Below are 22151 nucleotides of genomic sequence, written 5' to 3'. Positions count from 1 at the left end.
GATATAAAGCATATTTTCAGATTAGAGCCTTTTAAGCACTTGCAAGTCGGTTACAGGAAAAGTATAGTAATAAAATTACAAAGAAATGAAAAGAGATAGAAATATGTCGTCCAAGAACAAATTATGAATCGTCCTAAAACCCAACTTTTGGATAATGGATATTGCTATAATCATACTTCATTATTTCGAGAAAATTAGCAAAAACCTCCTCAAAAGCACTAACTTTTAACTACTTTACAGCTAAAAGGTAATTAAAACTAATTAACTAAAAGATATGAGAACACCATTGAATAGGAAATCTCACCTTTCGAATGAAACTAAAAGATTTAAAATACAAAGTATACTTTTAAAGTTAGAGGTATTTTAAGACAAATAAGTTTTTTACACAAAAAGTTCAATAACTCTGTATCGGTTGAGATTTGATGGTATGTGTAGAACAATTTTTTTCTCCAAATATGACAGTCTATCACCCCCCGAGATGTTCTTAACCATGAACCAAACACCCTGTACAGCCAGACTCCTTGCGACGAGGAATTCTCACATTGAAGGTTTGAGGACACCCGCAGACACTCGTCTTAATGATAAGCACAGATGTTGGTTGCTAAGCATTACGTGTATCCAGTTCGTGATATATGAAGGTACTCTATTACCTCGTGCTGCCTTCTAAATGGATTCGAAAGACACATTGTCAAAAGCATCCTCAGTGTCAAGATCAGCTCCTAAACATGATTACTTTTTCCAAAAAGCTTTTACAATATTGTAGACAGCATTGTGTAACAGGATGACAGATTTCCCCCGCTGATATGCATGTTGCATTGCATGCAGCGGGTACTCGCCCAAGCTAACTTCCCAAATGTAGTGGTCGATTAAACGTTCCACTGTTTTGAGAAGGAAAGACCTCCTTCGGTAATTAATTTTACAGTTTATTGCCGCCACGCCAATGGAATGTATCCTGTTGCACGACTACAAGTAAGAACTTTTTTACAAATATACTTCAAGGGTCCATATCCTTTTTAAAGTAGGACTAGAATGATTCTGTGGTTTCCCGGACACTTATACGGAGCAAAATTTTCAATCGCCCATTTGATCGATTTGTCACAATTCTACGAGGAAATGCCCAAAAATCAGAAATACCTGACAAGAACTCAAGGGCAGTAGTTGGTGATAGCTCTATACAGCCTGGAAAGTGTGTGTGTGTCAAAAAAACAGTTGAGAGCTACATCTTCGTCAGACGAGTATTCACCATTAGCAGCTCTAAACGAACTGACATGAAAGTCTTATGATTTCAAATATATATAACTTCTACAGCCATGTTGAGATTTTTGATGTTAATGCAAAGATTTTTCCGACCAAATAGCTCAGAAGATCAAAGCATTACTGTAAGCTTTGCGAGCCAACTTAAATGCCTCTGACCCGTCTCTGCATCTGCGATTCCAAGCTCTTCTATATAACTTGTTGAATCTTGCAAGTTCAGCATTCCACTCATGGGTTTCTTTAGAAGCACGCGTAACTTAATGTGGACAAGCCTCTTGATTTGCTGTTACTGTGAGTGAGTTTGTTTTATCCACGACCTCATCCAAGTCACGTAGATATTCAATATTTGGAAAATACCTGATGGAAAGAAGTCATAGGGATCCCAGTTCGTAGATTTGGGATTACGGTATGTGACGATATCTATAGCGAGACGTTTAAATGATCAAAGATGATGTACTTATGAATAGATAACGACGGTTCGAGCGCGTATGGAACGAGCGAGTCTGCCAACTCATGCGTAACACAGTCAGAACAGAGAGTTACATCTAACACCCCTTTTCTGCCAAATCATGCAAATGTTGGCCGATTTCTTGCATTGAGTGTATGAAAATTTGTACTGTTTAAGTATTCCATCAATTCAGTATCTGTATTGGTATCTCAGCTGTCCCAAATTATGTGGTGGGTATTTATATAACTGACTAATTATGAGTCCATTTCTGCCATGATATGATGCAATTCTTTTGAAATCATCAGATGGTGATTCATAATGCGGAAAATATGCCGAACGATATACTGCTTATTTTATTAACAGTCATATTGACTATGACAGCACAAATTACGCGAGTTGTGAGGTCGAATATAAGACATGTGTCAGTAATATCCGCAATTCTACATGCACGAAGTATTTCACGTGAATTTGTCATGCCAGTTTTGCTGGAATCAACAAAGATGATGTTAAGGAGCTTTCCAACATAGAAGTTTCTTTTATGGAAATTTAACCAAATCTTTGGAAACTTTTCTTCCTGCACAAGGCGGAATAAATTCACCAGTCGATTAATTTGTGCTAATCTAATCATTGCTACTAGTACTTATAGTAAGGCAACTAGAACATACCAAACACATAGGAGCAGGAACCCTACTGATCAATTCTTGGCTGACATACATCTACTTGCCGGATTCCACACGGCTTCTAAGCTGATTTTGTCAGAAGAAAGATAGTAGATTGTTACCAACCTACTAGTGAACCACAGCAATAAGCTACAATGGTCAATGGTCACTTCAAACCCGTGTAATATTTTTACCTTTCCACGGGCTGCAAAAAGTCGAAGAATTAGCGTTTTGACTTTGTCTCAACAGTATCTGGCAGTGACCTAACACCAGATAGACGCTACTAGAAAAATGTGTCCAAAACTAAACAAGTGTTCGCTATCGATGCTCCGCAAATACCGAAGTTCTGTTTGCCGATGAGAAGTAAAATCGAGCCTGGCTGGCAAGCCAATGCAATGTAGGGGTGACCGGGGCAGGTTGATCGAGTGCCTTTTATGAAAAGGCTATTATGCGCAGTAGCGACATCTATAGTGGTGGGGTATTTGGTCGCTCATGTACCGACGTAATTTCAGGTGTTGTACAGGAGCACGTTTGTTCTTTTTCCGGCGCTGGCGAGTAAATTTTTGTTTTTGTAGAGTAATATGCGCAACGCGAATCAATTTAAATCCGATTTCCAGAAACGTGGTTACGCTGGAAAGGGTATTCAGAACCCAACAAAATGGTATAACGGTTTCCAGTGTAGCCTTACATTTTTTATTTTTTTTTTAATTGTGATTGTTCTGATTTATTTATTTATTTATTTATTTATTTATTTATTTATTTATTTATTTATTTATTTATTTATTTATTTATTTATTTATTTATTTATTTATTTATTTATTTATTTATTTATTTATTTATTTATTTATTTATTTATTTATTTATTTATTTATTTATTTATTTATTTATTTATTTATTTATTTATTTATTTATTTATTTATTTATTTATTTATTTATTTATTTATTTATTTATTTATGTATCATCGGACATTATAGTCTAAATGATTCGAGTGGGAAAAAGTCCGTTTGAGTTGGCCTCCTCCTACCAGGCGCCACCCTCAAATGGACGTAAAAACCACTATCTTTTCGTAAGGTTAAAGTATAAAGTCAAGTAAAATTACATGTGAGGTTTCTTATTACTAATACACATAATAATCACAGTAAACGCAATCTTCTCAAATTGCTTGCAAATATTTTCGAGGAGTCACCAAATTCAAAAGCAGCGTCAGCACGAGAAAAGGTTCGAATCATTGAAGACAGTGGCTCATGGAATCCAAAAGATGTCCGATGGAAACTCGGCAATAATAATGATGTATCTCGTGTTCTCCTCGCTACTCGGAAATCTAAGCGGGACAGCAGTTCAGGCGCATCACATTCTCCATTTAAGATTTTCACCAAGGTAGTAGCTTGCTGGATACTACGACGACATTCTAAAGTCTCCAAATTGAGCAGCTGGCAACGGTCACGATACGGTGGTAAATTTTGCGGGTCCCGCCAAGGCAAGTTCCTAAGAGCTAAGCGTATAAACCTTTTCTGAACTCTTTCCAATTTTAAACACCAAGTTAGATGATGCGAATTCCAAACCGGTGAGACGAACTCGAGGATTGGTCTAACCAATGCGCAGTATAAGGATTTTAGACAGTAAGGATCCGTAAAATCCCGTGAAATCTTCGAAATAAATCTCAACTGCCGATTTGCTTTCGCAATTATGTTGGTCATGTGAGAATTGAAGGAAAGTTTGTGGTCAAGAATTACACCCAGGTCACAGACTTCCTTGACTCTTTGTAGCGCAACCCCGTCGATACTGTAATCGAAGATTAACGGATCGTTCTTCCTATGAAACGTCATCACGGAGCATTTGGCAATATTTACGGTAAGCTGATTCATTCGACACCACTTCACAAAGCGATCCAAAAGTGCTTGCAGCTGGCGGCAGTCCTCGACTGGATGACTAAGTACAGCTTAAGGTCGTCAGCAAATATGAGCTTGCACCCGGAACCTAACACTACTGCTACATCATTAAAAAACAGTGAGAAAAGTAGTGGGCCCAGATTGCTGCCTTGCGGTACACCTGATCTATTGGTAAACGGAGCCGATATACAAGAGTCCAATTTCACACAAAGCGTTTTGTGCGTAAGATAGGAGCGTAGCCACGATGTAAGCTTGTCGGACGCTCCTAACTTGTACAACTTCTTGAGAATAATTTCATGGTCGATTCGGTCAAAAGCTACTTTCAAATCTGTGTATATAGTGTCCACTTGTGTTTTCTTCTCCATGCAATTGATGCAAGTTGACGTAAATTCGAGCAGGTTTGTTAAAACGGATCGCCCGGGCATGAAGCCATGTTGGTCTGGGGAGATGAAGCTTCCTGTACGGCTGAGGATGAATTGATTGACAACAATTTCAAACAACTTAGATCCAGCTGAAAGATTCGTTATTCCGCGGTACTGCTTGATATTTCGCTTATCTCCGGCTTTGAACATCGGGAACATGTAGGATTGCTTCCAAACGTCGGGGAACTTAGCCTGGCCAAATGATTGGTTGAAGATGCGAGACAAAGGTACAGCCAAAGCGACGGCACAGCGACAATAAACAGCAGCTGGAATCCCATCCGGTCCAGGGGAGAAAGAGCTTTTTAGCTTTCTTGCAGCTGCTATTACCATGTTGGGTGAAACCAAAAAATGTACATTGGGGTAGGTTGGCCGAATTTTGCGCGGGGCTGGTTGGCCGAGTTGAACAGCGTTTAGCGTAGAGCAATGTGCACTTTAATATTGGCGAAATGCTAACATTTTCGAACTGAAATTGGATATTATGCAAATATTTACTACAATAGATCTGAATACTGGTCGCAGTGGTTCGTCTCCTACAAAAATGCTACTATTGATGATTATAAGTAAAAATAAACATGAGAAATAAGTGATAACAATAAGTTAAAATTATTGACAAAAAGACAGAAGAAATAAGTACCATTAAAAATAGGAAATTGTTTATAAAAACAGATGATTCCAATATTGCCCCTTCAATCTTGAAATTTTTGCTCCTGAGGATTTCCTGGCAAGATTTGTAACAGATCAACCCAACCCCGAACAAAACTCGTCAATCAGCATAGAATCCGCTGCAGATGTAAGCCTGCCAGAAGACGTCAGACCTCTCCACTAGGCGAGTGCAGAAACTGATTCGAAGAAACGTCAAGGTCGTAAACGCCTATTGACTCAGATTTTAACCGATTCCCCAATAAAAGCAGCATTGGAAAGGAGAAAAATGAAAGAAACGTAAGCATGCGCCAATCAGCCCTGGTCTCCCCTACCTATTTTCTACCCTGGGGTCAGTATTTAAAGTACCAGTTTAGAATCATTATCGCTAAAATAAACCAAATTTTGATTTTTTTAACATTTGCTCTTCCAATATTTTTGAAGTAGAATAGTTATAACGTTTCAATACTGGGGCCCGGTTCAAAATATTCAACCAAACATTTACCCGATATTTTTTAAACGAAAATGATAAAAAATGAAAAAATTAGATGATTGCGCTATTTGATGAGAAATATGCACCACAATATTGTAACTAATTCTGTAGAATGTAGTAGTGCACATAACGGAAATAATGGATTTTATGAAAACAGTAATTATCTGCACCATGATTGGTCCGTACTATTCGACCGAGCGAGCTAACGTTAATAGCTCGGTCCCTGTATTCAGAACAAAAATTCATCAGCTAGATTTTTACACAGTAGCAGCAGCAGCATTATTTGAGCTGCCCGTCAAACGCAGATCGCTCGTTGGTTAGCCAGTCAATATGCGAGATGGGGTAATATGGGGAGACTCAAGCAAATACGAGAAGTTATAAATAGAGGAGCAACGTGTCCATTTGAATCATTTGTCGCTCGCTTTCCAAACGAGCAACACCATGACTATAACGTCCAGACGGTACGATAAGCGGTTAAACACCGATAATCGTCTTTGAATTTGTATCCGTTTCTTTGCTGTGTGCACAACTTATCGTGCGCGTGATTTGAAACGACCGCGTATAATGTTGTGGTATGGTTCGAGTCGTGTACACACGATGATTTGCAAAGTAGGTGAATAGGGTGGTTTTGGATTGATGGGCGTTGGGCTGGTAATTCTAATGTTGAAATGCTTTTTGCGGTTTGTTTGTACCTAGGGTAATGATCCTATTGGCACACGCGTTTCATATTTCGTATAAACGAGATGCGTTTTTATCATTAAGGCATCTAATAACACGCTGCTGTAGGTATTTCTAAAGCGCGGGCAGACTTAAAGAGATTGTGCTTAATTAATGGCAGGTTAGTAAGAGATTCCAGTGAATGAGGAGAATGAGTTTCGTTGGAGCAGTGGTTTCTTATTTTGATTACGGGTTTCAAGCATTATGTACTGAGAATCCCAAAAAAAATATCCATAATCGTTCAACGCGGGTCAAACGATGGACCCCTTTTGAACGCTTATTTGGACGTCGTCCAGCATTTGCACAATGTGTTTTTATAGGGGGCATTTTATATAGGAGTTTCAAAGTGGAATTGGAATGGAAACGATCACCTCCCCAGCAAAGTGTTTTGGTTTATTATTTCAAACAGTTTTGTTTCGAATTTTGAAACTGGTATGTGATGCGGTTCTTTTTGTTGCTTCATTTTATACACATTTAGACCTATGTTTTAAATAAAGAGTATTCAGCTCACTGCAATCAAATTCGATCGACTGGGGAAAATAGTTTCGAGTTAAGTAATTACCGAAGGACATGTTCACGAGGGTCTAGATTTTTTTGTGGTAAAGTTGGTACAGTCCTTGCAAATATCGTCCTGGAGAAAATATTCATTGTTTTAAAGTGCTTACAAATTCCAGAACATTGAATATGATGGAATTTTTTCAAAACGATTGACACCCAAACACCTTACTTGGAGTTTCCGACGACAATTTACAGCACAAGTTAGAAGGGGAAAAACTGAAGTGTATTCTACTTCACTGTGGTTATGTCTCTCACATTACCCACCCATCTTTTTCAATAAATGACGATAGAAAGCTAGAATCAACTGTTTTGTCTCCTTAATTATCGTTCTGGAGCTCTACGCATGGTACTTCAAAATTTACAATTCTTTGGTTACATCACGAGTTAACATGCTTTTTCATTGAGTAAATCTCGTGTGAGATTGTTGTTCAAATTAAGGCCTATTGCATGTAAGGTCACTGTAATTAAGCCCCGCTATTGTAAAACAGATAAACATTTTGTTTACAACACACTCATAGGGAGATTCCCTCAAACTGGGATATAATTTTACTATGATAAAATATCATATAATCATACGATAATAATATCATAAAGCTCAAGACCAGGAAACACTTAGTATTCCAAAACTAATTGCTGTTTTGTCGGCCTCTTTCAGTGGAACGTCGTCTCTCTCTACTAAACGTAAGAGGAATTTGCAGCGAGAAAATGAACATTCTATACGTTCCGCAAACGGCAACCGTATACACAATTTCCTGGGCTTACACTAAAGCCACTTTCGTACCGGGCACCGGAAAACCGCACTCTGCAATATCCTGTTTGATTGTGAATGCATCTTCACGCGTTCCATCCTACAACACGCGAACCGCTAGTCTGAGCACTAATCGCTTTTATCGATTCGTTTTGATGTGACCGAGGGATCGTTCAAACTGCATGAACTGCTCAGTAAATGTTTAAATAATTGTTAAACCACAGCTAACAGACGTTTAAACTCATTTTCAAAAATGAGTGCGAGCAAATAAAATACATTTGGCATACTTTTGAAGATGGTGCAGCGATCGATGCTTTGAGTAAGTGGCATTAATGTGCCATAAATTTTTAACATATATTGAATGTTCACACAGGTTTTAAAATTATTTTTTTGCCAACCTAAACGTCTGTTATCTGTGGTTAAACTGTTACAACGCTGTTATGAACTGCAACACGATTCTATTAACAATCTGCATATAATGAACGATCGTTAGCTGTTAGTGTCACACTGTAGCACTGTAGGGGAGATAGGAGGCAGATGTTCCTTGGAGACACTTTAATTTCAATTTTAATTTTACTGTGTGGTTTCATAAAAAAAAACGATATAGACCGATGACACCCACATTTGCATGAGTATAGTACCGATAACACGGGTGTGGTGCAATGTCAAAAACAAAAATGCCACAATGAAAAACAAATTTCGGTTCCCCTTTTTTGAAGTTTTAAAACATTGCAAAAGCTGGTTAAACATTCCGATCAAGAAATTTGTAGGATTTACAATTCTAAACCACAACCAAAGGAGGGTTCGTTTGTATCCGCTTTCCCCTATGGTGATTTTCCATTTCAGTAACATATTGCAATCTTGTCATATTGACTTGAGTAGATTATGAACGTTGCTCCTCGTCAGATGGGTGGGTGGTGGATGTTTATTTTTCCTTAACGTAATATTTGTACGACATGGCCTGTTTCCGCTGAGCATAAGTGCTCCATTAGAGCATGTATAGATGTATTGAACGGGCGCTTAGCACCACGTAAAGGTGATAGGATGGTTGAATGGGCCAAACCGCTTGTTGTTGATTTTCGCCAAATCTCAGAAAATGTTTGATACTTCTAAATGGAAAGATTTTTACTACGTTACTACTTTGTTTTCTCCTCTTCTATTTGATTTGCTTGAAAACCTATTGCTATTAGTAGTACTGCTATAATTAACGTTACTAGCAAAATACTTTTGCGGAAAACGTTTCTTAATTTGTCCTTATTTTCTTCTCTTTACTTCACAGAAAACGAACGTAGAATACGAGCCAACGATAGAGAATATAACACACAGTTTAAATATGCGGTAAGTGAAGATTCATTCGGAAATCAAAAAAAGACTAATTTATACAATGCCTCTTTCTCTTTTGTGAAAACCCCAGAACAACTACATCAAAACGTCCAAATATAGCATTTTAACATTTCTGCCTTTGAACCTGCTGGAGCAGTTCCAACGTCTTGCCAATTTTTATTTTTTATGCCTACTGATCCTGCAACTAATACCGGCGATATCGTCTCTGACCCCAGTCACCACAGCGATCCCCCTTATCGGGGTACTGATGCTAACGGCCATCAAGGATGCGTACGACGATTTTGTGAGTACATATTTAAATATTGATAACTCTGCAACAGCTTATCTCCCGTCTCTCCGACAGCAACGGCACATGTCGGACTCGCAGGTCAACAACCGCCGGTCGAAAACGCTCCGCCACGGTAAGCTCGTGGACGAGAAGTGGTCCGGCGTGCAGGTCGGCGACATCATCCGCATGGACAACGACCAGTTCGTCGCGGCGGACATTCTTCTACTGTCCTCGAGTGAACCGAACGGGCTGTGCTTCATCGAAACGGCCGAGCTGGACGGGGAGACGAACCTCAAGTGCAAGCAGTGTCTCGTGGAGACGGCCGTCATGGGTAACCAGGAGGATCTGCTGTGGCGATTCAACGGGGAGATTGTGTGCGAACCACCGAACAACCTGCTGAACAAGTTCGACGGCACGCTGAGCTGGAAGAACCAACGGTACCCGCTGGATAATGACAAAATCCTGCTGAGGGGTTGCATTATCCGGAACACCCAGTGGTGCTACGGCGTGGTGATCTTCGCTGGCAAGGATACCAAGCTGATGCAGAACTCGGGCAAAACCAAGTTCAAGCGAACTACCATCGATAGGCTATTGAATTTTATTATTATAGGGGTAAGTTTGCTGCACGGTGGGACCCGGGGGGGGGGGGGGGGTGGGTGCATGTTTCAATCTCTCAATCAGTCACCGTACTGGTAGTGTCGTTTGAGTCGACAGATGCAGCCTGATTGCATTAATATTTATGACCTGTGATGTACATATACATCACATTATCAGCACAGACGTTCGGAATTGAATGATCTCACTTTAACGATGCAACTCTGAAAGTGCATGTTTAGCACAAAAAGTATTCTTCTATCCTGGATGGAATTTCAAAATTTTCAATATGAAAACAAATAACCAATGGGGGAAGCATTGAAAAATGTGTTCTCTTTCATAGAGTGAGTGTTTCTCATTTTCGCAGTGCGTTTTATCGCTTATTCATCATATATTGACTATTGAACGTCATAGCGTCTTAAACTGGCAAGGAGATGTACTCATATTCGATGTGAACAAATGGGTCAGGAATGTGTTCTACGTTTCGATTTATCAGGTAAAACTTGGTTAATGACTGCTTTAAAGCACATTTGAAGTGATTCCAATAGGATAACATGTACTAAAAAGAGTGTTTTTGGAACTGCAATCATAAATTGAACTCTAACACTTTTTTCATTTACGTGCCTTTGAAAAAAATCATTCGTCACGTTAAACGACGACACATTTAACCGTCAGGTGTTCAACGAAAAAACATCTTTAACAGGCCAACAGGGATCCAGAAAAAACTAAAATACTCCTAACTATGGCAATTTTTAACTGATTTGTATTCTGGAATTCGAATGCTGTGTGGTTATTTCTTAAAACGCTGTGTTCAATTCAACTTGTTTTCACAAATCTGAATTTACGACCATAATATACTATATCCCAGCAGAGGGATCCAGAAAAAAAAATCGAGAGGGGTCTAAAATTTTTATTTTGAAATGAATTCGTAATTCGTAATAAATAATAATAATGAGGTAAATAAGGTTTATTCAATAAAAATCAATTTTGGTGGTCAATTTAGTTTGGAATGGTTTTGAGTTTGAAACTATTATAAAATCGAACTAATTTAAATTTTCTCAACAAGTAAAAAAATTGGAGAGGTTTTTGACCCTCACATTGTATCCGCCATTGTATCTCAGGGCAGTCTTAAGACCACTTGGACCCCCTGGGCACCATTGCACAGTGGTCCAGAATGCAAATTTAGCAGGAATTGTGAGATTTTACTAAAACTAAATAACTTAGCCATATTAAGTCTTTAAAGAAGTTTTCGTAGTTTGTGAGCCCCATCTTTTTGTTAAAACAACAGGGTGGTTCTATTTGTATCAAGATCAAAAAATTAACTTTTTAATCATTTAATTTTACACTCAAACGACCTCCAGCGAAGTTGTAGAACGACAAATTTTGGAAAAGTTTGGTGAAGACATCCAATCTCTATCTAATATACTTTTTTCTTTACAACAAATTTTAAATTGAAAGGAAAAAAAGTGGCAGCACTGCCGAATCTCTCGGAAGTGATTTTGTGTTCCTCACATAGTTTACAAAAATTTGCAGTGAAATATAGTATATTTAATAGGAAATCGAAGTTAATCGCTCGGTAGGTCGTTTCTCCTGTTGTGTTATGTGTTGGTAGGCAAAAATATCGTTGGAATAGTGTAATTTGACGTAGTGATTTTATCGTCACATCACAATTATTTTACTATGTATGTGCGCGACTCGAGCGAGCTACCAAAAAAATGTTCCCACTTAGCATCGACAGTGCCATCTGAACTTGACTAGTTGATGCAACGATTTCACTGATTCCCAGTTAAACTCATTCCGGAACCGGTTCGGATATCTGAATGGAGTCAGCACCCGGTCAAAAAAAAATGCGGACGAAGATCGTCAGGCGATTTAAATAGTTTGACGTTTGACTCAACTCGCCTGTGCTAATAGGAACAAATGCTATTTGCGAATGCGATTTAAAGGCAATTTCAATACTTAGACAAATTTTCTGGCGGCTGCAATGGACTTGGTTGTTTTTGCATTTTCCAAATATGGCGGTTAGTGTTATCCACATTATTCATATTATTTATCTTATTAATTCAATAATTTTTTTATTGTTTTATTCATGTTATCTGTTTCATTTGTTTTAATCATTTTATTAAATTGTTAGTTTTTCCCAGTTCATATTTGTTCAGTTTCTTCATTTTATTAATTCGGTTTAGTCAGTTCTTTTAGTTATTGGATGACAGTTAGATAGCTTGAAACAATTTAGTTTACTCTCTTAATTTCATAACTTTTTTAATATTGTCTGATTTTCATTTGAGCTAATTTGATTTGTTTTATTAATTTGATTCAGTTTATTATACGTGTTATACGTGCAGGACTCGAGGCTGTGCTTGTCTCACATATAGCTGCTTGCGAGCTTTGCGTGCGTTTGGCAATTTAATGAATAATACAACAGTTATATGTATGAGAGGTGTCTCATCCCACTGATAAGTGGATTAAATCGGTTTTATATATACATGTGTGCATATATGTGTATGTGTTTATGTGTGTATATGTACATATAAATGTTCAAAAAATGGTTGCATTATACACGGGATTGTTTTGTAGTGTATACATATAATCTATTAATGTGAAAAACTGATACTTCTGGATAGAAGTCAGATCTTCCTCCAATTACAGCTCCTTGGAGATCTCCAATGGAACAACTTACACAAGTCCAACAGGCAGTGGCACCAGACTAGGAAAAACGGAAGCGCTGAGGAAAACACGGAGTCTATCGGTTCTTTTTTATTATTTCCCCTTTTCTTTCTTAAATAAGCAGGAATTCAAGAAATGTGGATGAGAGTTAAATGAGACATAAATGGGAGATAGGAATGAAGGTAGAAAACTGAAAAAATGGTAAGTTCTAGTACACATGTGTTATGTTATATATACAAATTGAACCATTATAATAAATACGCGTCGATTTCCTGCTTAAATGGAATCGAAAGTTTTACTGTAATGTTACAATCCAATTGATACAAACATTACAGTAAGGCGGGGCTAGTTGATGGAACGATGACCTCGGAACATGTCTGGCACTGTACACGAAATGGGTCATCGGAAAGTCAATTGAGCTAACACCTTCCTAAATCCGTGAACCAAGTTATTTCCATGAATGTTTAAATACATGCAAACATCTTTTTTCTGTAAATCACTACCAGCTAGTGGGAGATAGGAAGGTTAACACACACACACACACAACAAATTTTAAATTGAAAGTTAGGGTGTTTCTTAGTGATTCTTAGAAAACTTTTTATTCAAATAACTTTTGCGGTATTGATTTAAATCCAAAGTAGTCTTCGGACAACTTTAAGATTGCTTTAAGGCGAATGATTTGTTTCATGGCACTACACATCTAACTATTTTCGTTGAAAAATTATGAACACTTTTTCGCCAAAAATGGGTTTTTTTGGCATAACAATATCCCTCATTGGGGCAAACAAAAGACGACCTTTTTGAACCATAAAAAGGTCATAATTAGATCTATAATTGAGCAAAAAATGGCGAACACGATATTTTTTAAAACTTCAAAAAATTGATTAAAAAAATCTATTTTTGATATTTTAAGCGCTTATATCTTTTGAATAATAGAAGCTAGAGTTTTGGTGTGTTAGAATAAAATGTTCGTTTTTAAAAACTCTCAAAAACATCTGAAGAATAGGTTGGAAAAAAATGAAAACTGAAAAAGTTATAATAAAAATTTGGTTTATGTAATATGTTCAAATTATTTTCGCAGTAGACAATATAACAAATATAGTTTCGTTTTCATGATAAAATATTGCACTTGTCAATACCTTTCTATTATTTTGAATAGTGGGTAGGGTGGTTCTAATTTTTTGAAATCAGAAAATTAACTTTTTAATGGCACGAGATAGAGTTTCGCTGTCTTTCAGAAAATTGAAGAAAATAAAATTTTAAAAAACTTTTGTCGAAGACACTAAAACTCTATGTCTTACTTTTCATTTTATAAGAAATTTACTAAAAAAAATTAGGGTGCTTCTTAAAAATTGTTTTCTTTGTAAAAATGCTAAGTCCATTAATTTTAAAATTCCTGCTAAATTCACATTCTGGACCACTATGTATTGTACTTAGGAGCCCATTTAGTTGGACAGGTGTAAACATGAAAGTGTTAGAGCAAACAGCACAAAGACATTACCGTACACCGTGTTTAACCCAAGATTTCGAAAATGCATATGTATCAATGTAGAAATTGGAAAAATAACAAAACAATTAATTACTTGGAATATTTGCATACGCTTATATCGGCAGTTGGCAGAAAAAAAAGTGGCAGCACTGCCGAATCTCTCGGAAGTGATTTTGTGTTCCTCACATAGTTTACAAAAATTTGCAGTGAAATATAGTATATTTAATAGGAAATCGAAGTTAATCGCTCGGTAGGTCGTTTCTCCTGTTGTGTTATGTGTTGGTAGGCAAAAATATCGTTGGAATAGTGTAATTTGACGTAGTGATTTTATCGTCACATCACAATTATTTTACTATGTATGTGCGCGACTCGAGCGAGCTACCAAAAAAATGTTCCCACTTAGCATCGACAGTGCCATCTGAACTTGACTAGTTGATGCAACGATTTCACTGATTCCCAGTTAAACTCATTCCGGAACCGGTTCGGATATCTGAATGGAGTCAGCACCCGGTCAAAAAAAAATGCGGACGAAGATCGTCAGGCGATTTAAATAGTTTGACGTTTGACTCAACTCGCCTGTGCTAATAGGAACAAATGCTATTTGCGAATGCGATTTAAAGGCAATTTCAATACTTAGACAAATTTTCTGGCGGCTGCAATGGACTTGGTTGTTTTTGCATTTTCCAAATATGGCGGTTAGTGTTATCCACATTATTCATATTATTTATCTTATTAATTCAATAATTTTTTTATTGTTTTATTCATGTTATCTGTTTCATTTGTTTTAATCATTTTATTAAATTGTTAGTTTTTCCCAGTTCATATTTGTTCAGTTTCTTCATTTTATTAATTCGGTTTAGTCAGTTCTTTTAGTTATTGGATGACAGATAGCTTGAAACAATTTAGTTTACTCTCTTAATTTCATAACTTTTTTAATATTGTCTGATTTTCATTTGAGCTAATTTGATTTGTTTTATTAATTTGATTCAGTTTATTATACGTGTTATACGTGCAGGACTCGAGGCTGTGCTTGTCTCACATATAGCTGCTTGCGAGCTTTGCGTGCGTTTGGCAATTTAATGAATAATACAACAGTTATATGTATGAGAGGTGTCTCATCCCACTGATAAGTGGATTAAATCGGTTTTATATATACATGTGTGCATATATGTGTATGTGTTTATGTGTGTATATGTACATATAAATGTTCAAAAAATGGTTGCATTATACACGGGATTGTTTTGTAGTGTATACATATAATCTATTAATGTGAAAAACTGATACTTCTGGATAGAAGTCAGATCTTCCTCCAATTACAGCTCCTTGGAGATCTCCAATGGAACAACTTACACAAGTCCAACAGGCAGTGGCACCAGACTAGGAAAAACGGAAGCGCTGAGGAAAACACGGAGTCTATCGGTTCTTTTTTATTATTTCCCCTTTTCTTTCTTAAATAAGCAGGAATTCAAGAAATGTGGATGAGAGTTAAATGAGACATAAATGGGAGATAGGAATGAAGGTAGAAAACTGAAAAAATGGTAAGTTCTAGTACACATGTGTTATGTTATATATACAAATTGAACCATTATAATAAATACGCGTCGATTTCCTGCTTAAATGGAATCGAAAGTTTTACTGTAATGTTACAATCCAATTGATACAAACATTACAGTAAGGCGGGGCTAGTTGATGGAACGATGACCTCGGAACATGTCTGGCACTGTACACGAAATGGGTCATCGGAAAGTCAATTGAGCTAACACCTTCCTAAATCCGTGAACCAAGTTATTTCCATGAATGTTTAAATACATGCAAACATCTTTTTTCTGTAAATCACTACCAGCTAGTGGGAGATAGGAAGGTTAACACACACACACACACACGCTTATATCGGCAGTTGGCAGTATAGTGACAAAATTAACACAATGTAATCTGAACGCATAGTTACATACCGTTGTTTGAAAATGAGAAATACATTGGGCAAGACTGAGGAATGATGGCGTAGGGTTGACTGAACGCAGCAACTCTTCATACTTCATTATGTGAGGCTGTTTTCGTAAATTATGCGCCCTGCCAGTTATGATTTCTCAACTATTTGAGGAGGTAGTACGGTTCCTTCACACCGGGACTATTTTATGTCAGTGAATGCCGAACTTCGTTGACAGCTACACGAGCATTGCTACTTTTGCAGTCAATTACTGAAGTAGATCCACATAATGCGGGTAATTTTTGGAAACAACTACTTGTTGTCAATTTAGACCGTTGTTCGTTTATACTATCATTCAATTTTTGTGACCTCTTCTTTCAGCTCTAGAACTAAAAAAATATCCTGAAAATGAAACACAGACGATGTAGAGCTAGTGCTCAATTTGTTGTGTATTGTTTCGAATTGAGCTAACTGAAATCGGAAGTGCGCGTGTCAAGGATTTGTTTGACTACACCATTTGATCATGAATTACAGTTGGTCGGTGTTAAGTCAGACCGGACTAAGTCGCAAAATCGTAAAAATGGGATAATGATAGCATATGGATGGATAAAGGATTTCTTCAGCTCTTGCCAGTTTTGAAATATGTTATAATAAGCAAGCAATATTGTAAAATTTAATTTTTATAACGTAAAGGATGGGGGGCGTAGCGTAGTTGGTAAATCGATTGCCTTGTACGCAGCGCACCTGGGTTCGAGTCCCGACCCTGCACATAGGGTTAGAAATTTTTCACTCTAACCCGAAGAGGCGAAAAACCTTAAGATTGAAACCTCTATAATCGAAATAAAAAACGTAAAGGATGCTGCCATTCAAACTTTAAACTCGTTTTTTTTTCTCGTAATCAATACAATGTCATTTAGTCCGATCTGACTTAACACCGACAAATTCAAACTTGAATGTAAGCATTACAATGCTGGTGATATGATGAAACTCGACACAACCGACTTCCGAACTCCGAAAAGCCACATTTTATGCTTTAATAAATATTCTATGTAGCTAATAGATGGCCGGATGTTGGAACTCTTACGATCAATAGATATTCTGTTCATTCCAGTGGCGTAGCCAGAAATTCTGTTTGGAGGATGTTTGGATGAAAATCATTGATCTTTCGAAAATGACAAAATTTATTGTAATTTTGATAAATTATTAAAATTTCAGAAACATAAGTAGTGATGCAGTCTACAAATAAGAAGAATCAATATGGAACTGCTTTTAAACCTCTATGTATAGATTCTTTTCTGCTGTTTTCGGACGTACAAAAGCGCGTCTTATGATATCATAATTTTAGTGAATAATCATCCTAGATGTTATCATGGAGAAATATCTCTTCAAAATAATTGTAGCAAAGTTGTTGAAAATATCATTTTAAACAAATTTGTTGAAAATATACAGGCGACATGAATGAATAGGTACGTCGCTAGCCACAAGCTAAAAAGGCGTGTTGCGGTTGCGAATATGGTTTGCGCCATCAGCCCGTAACCTACAAACGCGTACAAAACTTACAGTACTCAAATCGCTGACACTCCCTGTTGCTCTGCACGACCTTGAGGCATGGGTGTTTAAGGAATCAGACTGTGTATTTGAGAGGAGAATGCGTTGATCAATATTTGGCAGAATAGTAGGCATACTAGGCACAGATGCAGGAAATGGGCGAAGTTCACAAACATGCTGACATCTGAAAGCTGTTAGTTAGTTGGACATGTATCACGAATGCCGCAAGATATATCAGCTAAAATTGTGCTTGGCAAAAACCCTGGAAGAGGTCGTCGAATTTGGTGCTAGCCCTGCAATTGCTAGCTGTGTACAATCAAGGATGATGCACGCGCGGCGGAAGTTTAAGAAGACTGGAAAATAGCGGGACGAGTAACATGAAAATCTAAAATACGCTCGGTTTAGATTTGGAACACTCGGAATAGTCGGCAACGATGATGATGATGATGATTATGTGCCTGCAACATGATGAATCTATTTCGATTTCCCTCAGTTGTCAATATGGCGTTCAAGCAAGAGGAGCAACGCTTCAAAACTTTACTCACGCATCGTGAACTACTCAGACACCGAATCAGCGAAACTAGGAAAAGGCCATAGTCAAATCAACTATCACTAAGGTACTAAAAGTGTTCAGGAAACTTGTCGAGAACCAGGAAGCTCTATCGGCTGGGTTCGAACCTAGCGTAATTAGCGACTACGGTTCTGACGTACTACCCTATGCTACAGTACAGCACTAGATACCACTGTCAATGTCATGGGCGGATCCAGAAAAAGATTTCGGGAGGGGTCCAAAATTTCGATTTTTAAATGAACATTGTGCACTTCGTAATACGTAACAAGCTCATTTAATGAATATCAGGTTTGTTGGTTAAATTTGGTTTGGAATAATTTTGGGTTTGAAACTAATATAAAATTTAAACTAATTCAAAATTTCTCAACTAGGAAAAAAATAGGAGGGGATCCGGACCCCCAGGATCCCCCCCCCCCCCTGGATCTGCGTCATCCTCCCACTAGAAGGCCTCCGAGGTTATTTCTACCAATTATCCAAACTGAGAATAAAGAATAGTATTAGTAATCGCTTTTTGTTAATTCGTCCCACTAACTTAGTGATGATAAGAGGATGCACTTTAAGCTGTTGAATTAAATTTATTTTTTCTGTGCTGATTCCGGTCTAAAACAACGACTTTTAATAAAGATTTGAACATTCAAAATATTCAAGTTGATTCCTTAGATTCATGTCGGAGATGTCGGAGCTCCAAAGCTGTTCATGTATAATCCTGCAGTAGAAGTAGCGTTGTGTTCAAACAGCTAGCCGCACGAATGATATTTTCATACAAACAAATAAGTTCATGTAACACAAATCCACCTTAGAGCGCCTTACTAAATAACGATAAAGTTGAGTGTTGCGAAGCCACACCCATACTCGATTCGTTGATAACAAAGCGTCTGCATATCTTCATTTACAGCACCTCTCGTAAAATCGAAATATGAGTGAACCAAATTAGAATGCCCGAAGCCTTATTAGCAACGAATGAAATATGGATGTGGTTTTGCGCAAAGAGATTTTTTTTGACATTAAAAATGTCTTACTGCACTATCTGGGGTTGGGTGTCGTTTTAAAATCTTAAATCAAAAGATGTCACGTTTTTGCGTCACTTTTTTAACGCCACGAACTCTGTTATTTATGGACGGATTTCCGTCTTTTTACCACCAAACAATTCGACATATTGATTTTGTATTTCAATAGTACACTATTGAAAAATTCGTAAAAATGAACAGATCTCGGAAAACGTGAAAACTTCCATACATTGTTCAATCTATCCCGGGCAAAGCTGTCAATAGATAGTACCTAAGTGACTATCAAATACCAAAAGGCTATATATAGAAGTGCAGCATGCCAATTTTATACTAATCTTTGCTAGCTTTTCGAACGAGCAACATCTGGGCTATGTCGTCGGAACGATGCGATAAGCGGGAGCCGCCAGGAATTTTCGGCAGTGTTAGCATAAACCCGCACAACCGAATAAAAAATTTCGGGTGCCAGTACTATAGTAAATTAATAATTATCTACGATTCCATGCTATAAAGACGAAATTCGATGCACGTGTCTAGCTTTTGAATCACATACTTTCCTTCAACTGAAAGTCCTTTTAAGGGCTATAACAAACAATAAAAATAAACCTGCGAATATTTCATATCATTGATAGCGATAATCTATGATATTTCGTAGTTCTTATTCGTACCTTGTTGCTCTAACGTATAACAATCTGAAATTTGAGAAAATCTGTGATTTGTTAAAAATAATCTTTCGGAAATATAATCCAATAATCTATTATAGAATATTTTGCTGCTCAATCGTACATTCTGAATTTGAAGAAACCTGTGATTCGTTTGTTCCGTGGACTGACTAATAATTAGTTTGGATGGCCGAAGACTACATTTCAATATCCGGAGAGAAGGATTAGGATTCTTCCGACTCCGTGGACTGACTGTAACAATTAGTTTGAGAGCTCGGTGCTAGTAACGAGGGCTAATTGGAACATAAATCACCTACCCAGCGAACATTTGCTTTGGAAAACTAATTAGCCCTTACCAGCGCTATCAAACCGTCAACCAAGAATTAAATTGAAACATCTTTTCCTTCACCAACTATTATTTTTATTTCCAACGGGTCTAAATTAGCATGCAGATACGGAAAAACTCGATTTTAAATCATTTGACTGAAGCTCATTCCTGATTGGTTCTCGCTAGTTACATGCACCGAACCGCAAATCTTGAACAGTTTTTGTTCGAAACCCCCGCCTCTTTGACGATTGAAGCAAACTGATTTCATTCGATGGCCAGCCCATTTGGCTTCGAACGTAAACTGATCCAAGTTTGAAACCGGGGGTCGTATGCGAGTGCGGCATCAGTTGTGTTATATGTTCGTACTGGTTGCACGCACATAGGCTTCCTGTCGGACAAATCCACAGTCTTTTGAGAAAGAGCAACTACGCCGAGCGTGTCGGTACCGGAACATCTGTCTAGCTAACGGTCGTAATGGAATATCTCAACACCGAAATATTGGAGCTGGCAGGATTATCCCCCGTCAGCAACAACTGAGAGCCAGATGGATGTGTTTCGGCATGATGATCACACGATTTGCGTGGATAGCGCACATATTAGTGGGACAACATTGACCCAAATTCAACGATTTAGGCGTAATTAATAAATCGCACGATTTTTCCAAAAAAAAAAAACACTGCATCGTGCTGGTATGTGAGAATGTGGTTTTTCTCGGAGTTAGAAGTCGACTGTATCGAGATTCATCACATCAGAAACATTGAACTACTGAACAACCTGTTCAAGGAGCTAAGAAACACACTAAACTGAACAAAGTAAACGAGTACTACTGACTATGCACAAAGTTTTGTAAAATAGATAGTATTAGAAGTCTAAATCGTAAAAAGGACATGGGTTTTATAGGCCTATTGCTACTTACTTTTTATTGGTTGTCAACGTATAATGTCTGGGCAATGTCTGTATAATTGTGATTCATATCATGTGCCTGTTATCAGTTGTGAATACAAGAAAAGAGAGTTCAAAAAGTTTTATTAATTCAAATGAATAACGGTCAACATTGACAACAAACAAATATTATAAAATGTAGATTTAACATGTGAAAATCATACTGCTTGGAAAATTTATGAAATTATAAATAGGAGAGCACTTTATTTACGAAAACACCTCAAAACACAATATGAAGTACGATAAATTCTTTGCTGGTTTGAGCAACTTATTTCGAATGGTAAATATTTGTTCAGCCCACCCAACTTCTTCATTTTTGATTTCGAACAAGGCACTGTTTATTCTCGAACAACGCCCTGTAACTATGTAGATCATACTTCCACGGGTCAATTCCTTGCAGCATACTGCTTACATCCAGGAGAAATACACATAAATATATTTTGTTATCTTTAACGAAACCAATAAATTTGCATTAATAAAATAATATTTGTATGTGAAATTAAATGGGTAACAATGTTTTTCGCATTTTGATTTGTAAAGTGTGTAATTTGGCTTGAAACATTCACTTAAATATATTGAAGTATAGTTTAGGAATTGCCATACGCCAAATTGTCTTTGTACGATAATAGAATGGCCTCTAAAGCAGTTATAGCTGTTCAAATTGTACTCAATTAAATTATATTAAGGGGGGGTTAAAGATTTCAGCGCGAAGAAAAACACTTTTTTGCAATTTTTTTAGAACTTTGCGTGAAGCAAATTTATCAAAACTTCTGTACATTATAGTATATCGTTTCAGAAATACGCTGTAATTTTTCTTTGTAAAAATACCGACAAACGACTCGGTGACGAAGTTTTTTGTATAACGTCTCTGGAAAAAACATGATTTGCGATGTTACCTACCATTCAACAACTACTTAACCGATTTCTTTCAAACTTTGCATACACATTCTATGTAAAAAATACCTACGTTGAGTTTTTG

The 22151-nt window shown here is 37.2% G+C and overlaps 1 protein-coding gene across 9 annotated transcripts in view; it reads left to right on the top strand.

Moving 5' to 3' along the window:
* LOC131685081 (phospholipid-transporting ATPase ID) overlaps positions 1-22151 on the top strand; it is a 139508-nt gene that overhangs the window by 90610 nt on the left and 26747 nt on the right. For all 9 annotated transcript variants that reach the window (XM_058968518.1, XM_058968512.1, XM_058968510.1 and 6 more), the window contains exons 3-5: positions 9108-9166; positions 9243-9455; positions 9516-10052. In XM_058968518.1, the coding sequence (XP_058824501.1) occupies positions 9108-9166; positions 9243-9455; positions 9516-10052 (809 nt within the window). The remainder of the gene's footprint in view (positions 1-9107; positions 9167-9242; positions 9456-9515; positions 10053-22151) is intronic.

This window comes from Topomyia yanbarensis, chromosome 2 (assembly GCF_030247195.1).
Source record: "Topomyia yanbarensis strain Yona2022 chromosome 2, ASM3024719v1, whole genome shotgun sequence".
Lineage (NCBI taxonomy): Eukaryota > Metazoa > Arthropoda > Insecta > Diptera > Culicidae > Topomyia > Topomyia yanbarensis.
This window is presented reverse-complemented; position numbering and strand designations above follow the sequence as displayed.